The sequence below is a fragment of the Pteropus alecto genome, unplaced genomic scaffold (assembly GCF_000325575.1).
Source record: "Pteropus alecto unplaced genomic scaffold, ASM32557v1 scaffold220, whole genome shotgun sequence".
Classification (NCBI taxonomy): domain Eukaryota; kingdom Metazoa; phylum Chordata; class Mammalia; order Chiroptera; family Pteropodidae; genus Pteropus; species Pteropus alecto.
Window position 1 is genome coordinate 1,845,419 of NW_006430043.1, and position 5,401 is coordinate 1,850,819.

Here is a 5,401-nt window from a genome sequence, read left to right on the forward strand (position 1 = left end):
AGGGATGAGGTGTCTGTGGCTGGTTCTCTTAAAAACAAAAGTGTTTCTGTAGTTCAAACTTCTGGAGATAATTTTCAAAGATATTGTGCAATTTGATAGAGATTTTCCTATTGATAACCTACTTACAATCTATATCGGAGCATGAAAAACGCAAACACAGAGAACACTTAATTCTTCTAAAGAGCTGGAGAAGGAATAGGACTTCTCTTAGAATGCCTACTGAAAGAGGCTGTCGATTCTGCTGACAAAGATTTGAGCTAGAAGGCAAAAGTGTGGATTCTTTGCCTGGTTCTGCAGAGGTTTTGGAATCAAATCCAGGAGATTTTCAGAAGTGGGATGGACAGATAGGATGGGAGAGTTGAGGACTGTTAAAAGTCACAGAGGCCATTACGTCTCATAGTGGGAACACACAGTGTCTCAGATAGGAAGGGGAGAATGGTTGACAAAGCTTGGGCCCATCAGACTTCTGATGGTCTAGAGGGGCATGATCAGTGAATAGAACCATGGAGTCCCCATAAGGACTCAATGTCCAATGAGGTCCCATTGGGGACATGGCTCACCTGGAGGTGCCTAGGATATTGGAGAGCAGCTAATAGGGACTGGGTGAAATAGAGTGATGTAGAGAGGGTGGGGCTTACACACAGAAAGCTGCAAGATGGGTGGGGGGGCATGAGTTTCACCAGTGGCCCCTGACCTTTCTTGTAGGATGTGGACAATACCTACATGACCAAGGTGGAGCTGCAGTCCAAGGTGGATGTGCTGAACCAGGAGGTTGAGTTCATGAAAGTTCTCTTTGATGCGGTAAGGAGGCTGCTTCTGGATAGAACCTTGCTGCCTACCCTTCCCACCAAAAGAAAGCCTTTCCTAACTGATAAAATGTGGTATGAGTGGGGTTTATGGACTGGCTGACTTCAGCTTGCCATTATTCCAGGCCACAAGGTTTCTATGGTATAGATCTTGGAGGAGAGAAACTTTCTCCTCTGATGTCACAGGAAGTAAGGCTCAGGAAACATTAGGACAATCTCCCTACACTCTATTCCCCAAACATCCAGCTCTCCTTAGGAAGAGACTTGTCTTGTTCTCATCCTTATGTCTAACATACTTTGGAGGTCAAATGTAACATACCTCTCTGCTTCCTGCCCAAGTGCACTCACATGAATTATGAAACAGGAAGTAAAATTTAAGGCATTTGCCATCAACCTGCTTCTTTCTGGGGGCACTTATCGAAACTGGATAAATCATGAAGTCTGTTAACTAAGGCTGTTAACTGTAGAAATACAGACTCCTCTTCCATAATTCTCACAGCAACCTTGGCAGGGGCCTAGGAATGGTGCTTATAGCACTTTAAATGTCACACAGTGCATGTGAGTCTGAGAGTCTGTGTGTTTCCCAAACACTGGGGAGGAGGAGCCTCCTCACTGGACGGGGAAGACATGGTTAGACTCCCGTGTGTTGCAGGAGGTGTCTCAGATGCAGAGTCATGTCACCGACACCAACGTCATTCTGTCCATGGACAACAACCGCAACCTGGACCTGGACAGCATCATAGCTGAGGTCCAGAACCAGTACGAGGAGATTGCCCAGAAGAGCAAGACGGAGGCCGAGGCCCTGTACCAGAGCAAGGCAAGTACTTAAAGTGAAGGGAGAGCCACAGCTTCTTCTAACCAGCCAGAAAGTGTACAGTAAGATTGTTGGTGTTTTTATCTAATGGAAGTTAGGCATTATTCCCCAGAAAAAGTGTCCATACTACCCCAAATGCCCTCAATCAAGAATGGCACCAAGTCCTTTTGGGGGTGTGAGATGGTCCCCCACCTTTCACAAATGCAGCCATGACCTTCGGCTTAGTTGACCCTCCCTGGACCAGTATTAGATATCCCTTGGCTCAAGCTTCCTCCCAGCTGCCACTGTCTTCCTCTTCTCTTACAGTATGAGGAGCTCCAGGTCACTGCTGGGAAACATGGAGACAGCGTGAAAGAGATCAAGATGGAGATCAATGAGCTGAACCGTGTGATCCAGAGACTGAAAGGGGAGATTGACCACGTGAAGAAGCAGGTGGGGTGTGGCCCTAAGGACTCGTGCGGCTCCACTGATTGAGGGGGTCAGGGTGGGGTGGGAGAGTGAGAGGTTGTGTATAGGTGTGTGTGTGTGTGTGTGTGTGTGAGAGAGAGAGAGAGAGAGAGAGAGGAGAAACTGAGAAATTCTAATCTAGCGTGTGTTAATACCAAATGCTTTGAATTTAGCACAATTTAAAGCTTATAACAATTTTTAGAGTGGCCTAAGGGACATTGTAAAGCAAGGAGTAGTGCAGGAAAAGAATTGTGTTCACTTTTTGATTGCTTACACCAGTGAAAGGAGCAAATAAAGAAAGAGGTCATTGGACGTGCCATGGATTGCAGCCGTAGCTTCCCACTTGTGCTTGGCACGACCCTGAGCACAGCCAGCTGCGTAATGAAGGGGCAGTGAGTGTCACAGGGAGGTGGCTAGGTATTAGCTTTGGAAAACATAATGTTGGGCACAGAATCCACTCCACAAGCAACAGAATTTTGTGCAGCAGTCTACATCAGATATTTTCATTTGCAACTATAAAATGGGACAACGATTCTGTTTCTGTGTTGTGAGGATCAAAGGTCTTTATGGGGACACATAAGGGGTCCAGTCAAAGGAAGCTTGGGAAGAAGATGCCCCAGAGTCAGCAGCAAGTCTTAGCACAGCTGTTCATAACTTGCATTAACTCGAGGGGGCCCAGCTCTTCCAGATCCAGTGCTTCTGGCTTCCCACGCCCTAAACACTGCTGCTTCCTCTCTCCCTCTACCAGGTAGACTTCTCTGTACAAAAGAAACCTTTTTCTCTAAAAAAATAAGAACGTACAAGACAACATTGCAGATGCTGAGCAGAGGGGAGAGCATGCTATCAAAGATGCCCAAAACAAGCTCACCGACCTGGAGGAAGCCTTGCAGCAGGCCCGGGAGGACCTGGCCCGGCTGCTGCGTGACTACCAGGAGCTCATGAACACCAAGCTGGCCCTGGATGTTGAGATTGCCACCTACCGCAAGCTGCTGGAGGGCGAGGAGTACAGGTGAGGGACAATGAGAAGGCAGAAGGTACCTTGGTCCACCCTCACCTGTCTCCTAGAACCAGGGCTGGAGGCAAAGGCAAGGAAAGCAGGGGTGGGGCAAGGCCTTCTGATGGCTGAGAGCTGACGTCACCATGCTCCCCATAATCTGAAGCAGAGATTCAGGATATAAAGCATTATTGTACAGTGGTAGATTTATCAATATGGAATAACTAACAAGGCAGAGTAAATTAAATTAACTAAGTTAAATTAAATTAAGTTTAGCAATAAATTAATCTTGATCTCTTTGGAAAGAGAAATCAAAATGCTTTGAAAACGGATTCGTTCTAGACAGTGAGAAACCTTGGTCTCTGGGTCTGTGGAGTGTGCAGCTTCTTCTCTCTCCACTTTGTGACCTAGAAAGGGGAATGTGTGGACTGGCTGGGGCATGCTCACCTGGAGCAGGTGCCAGCCCTAGTTCTTTGCAGGTTTCTGGAGGGACAAACAGAACCATTTGCTAACCTCCTAAATGGGCCTCTTTCCTCTGTGGTCTGAAAGCTTTATCAGTGTTATTAGCATCCTGGTGATTTATTCTGGCTAAAGATACTGGAGGGGGAAAAGCTGCCCTGGGCCACCAGCAAGCCAGTATGACAGAGAGGGAGTCACTTGGCTCAGGCTGTTACTCTGTACCTGTCTGCGAGGTCAGGCCTCTTATCCCAGCTTGCAAGAGGCAGTGGGAATGATTTCATATGGAGATGAGAAGGGTAGGGCAGGAGGGTGGGGCAGGGAGGCTGTATAGATATGCAATTCTTTCTGAACTGAATATTCATACAGTGCGGCCTCATTTAAAAATTCTGGTGTGCCTTGGATTCTGAATATCAGACTCCTTAAGATGGATTTCAATACAAAAACGGGGTGCAGAGTCAGAAGCGAATTTGTGTTTTCATCATTTTCATGAGCAAAAAATTGAGATGCATTGGGATGCCAGGCCGTGTAGAAATGTGGGGCCAGCCCCACCTCTGTGATCTGGCGTACAGAAGAGAGTGGGCTCTGTAAGGCTCTGGTGGCTGATGTCAAAGGCTGAACCAAGTGCTCTGCCATGAGTTCTTTTCTCTCTCTCCCTGACAGGATGTCTGGAGACCTCAGCAGCAACGTGACTGTGTGTAAGTGAGGGATGTGGTCCTGTCCTATGGGTAGCGTGTTGGGTGAAGGCAGGCAGAGAAGGTCAGAACTGTGGTAACACTGTCTCTCTCTGCAGCCGTGACAAGCAGCACTGTTTCTTCGCACGTGGCATCAAAGGCTGGTTTTGGAGTTGGCCAAGGTTCCGGAGGTAGAGGATCTGGTTCTGGAGGAGGAGGATTCAGCACTGGAAGCAGCAGTTATGGCTCTGGAGGCAGAGGATCAGGCTCCAGAAGTGGAGGTGGAGGAGGGGGCTATGGCTCTGGTGGTTCCAGAGGAGGCTCTGGCTCTGGAGGAGGATACGGTTCTGGAGGAGGCTCTAGAGGAGGCTCTGGAGGTGGATATGGCTCTGGAGGCGGCTCCAGAGGAAGCTCTGGAGGCGGCTCCAAAGGAGGCTCTGGCTCTGGAGGAGGATACGGATCTGGAGGAGGCTCTAGAGGAGGCTCTGGAGGGGGCGGATATGGCTCTGGAGGTGGCTTTAAATCAGGTGGTTCTATCTCTGAAAAGTCTGGTTCTGGCTCAGGTGAAGCTTACGGTCCCAGCGTGAGCTTCTCTTTTAGATAAAGATGTAGTCCCGCCCTTGACTCCCACTCCAGAATGTAGAAGCTTGTCTCTGTACATCTAACTGACAGCAAATCAAAACTTGTCATCCATTTGGGGAAAGGGATGCCGACATACAGTTTTTGAAATATCTCCTCTCCAAACAAATTAGTTGGAGCAGGTGACAGCCTCTGTCCCCTGGGGAAGAATCTGCATCGTCTAGGTTTGCGCTTCCAGCCATACCCCCATTCCCAGCGCCTCTTTGCATTGCCCATTTGGTGGTCCTTTTTCCTGACAAGTATGCCCTCGAGGACCCCATTTCAAAGCCCATGCCTTTCCCCTGGCAGTGCCCATGGGGAAACATGTTTCTGTGTATATAGCCTGTCTTGCTGACTCTGCATATAAAGTGCTGTGGTCTTGGTGTCTGCACAATAAACTTGATTTGCAATTCATAGCATGTTATGTGTGTTTAATGTCAAGCCTTGCTAGAAGTGGGTAGCCAGGAGCATTACTCATTGCTGCTAACTTAAAACACCAGAAAATGGAGAGATTTAGAAAGGATGAAAGAGAGGCTTCCTAGAGGAAGGGCGTGTCACCCTGAGGCAGCACGGTTGGGAGAAGCCAAGGTGT

The 5,401-nt window shown here is 48.3% G+C and overlaps 1 protein-coding gene across 1 annotated transcript in view; it reads left to right on the plus strand.

Annotated features, from left to right (window-relative positions):
* KRT2 (keratin 2) overlaps nucleotides 1-5,193 on the plus strand; it is a 7,583-nt gene extending 2,390 nt beyond the window's left edge. Inside the window, exons 4-9 of the mRNA XM_006904556.3 lie at nucleotides 706-801; nucleotides 1,459-1,623; nucleotides 1,927-2,052; nucleotides 2,862-3,076; nucleotides 4,181-4,215; nucleotides 4,311-5,193. Of these exons, the coding sequence (XP_006904618.1) occupies nucleotides 706-801; nucleotides 1,459-1,623; nucleotides 1,927-2,052; nucleotides 2,862-3,076; nucleotides 4,181-4,215; nucleotides 4,311-4,795 (1,122 nt within the window). The 3' untranslated portion in view covers nucleotides 4,796-5,193. The remainder of the gene's footprint in view (nucleotides 1-705; nucleotides 802-1,458; nucleotides 1,624-1,926; nucleotides 2,053-2,861; nucleotides 3,077-4,180; nucleotides 4,216-4,310) is intronic.
* The last annotated feature ends 208 nt before the right edge of the window (nucleotides 5,194-5,401 follow it).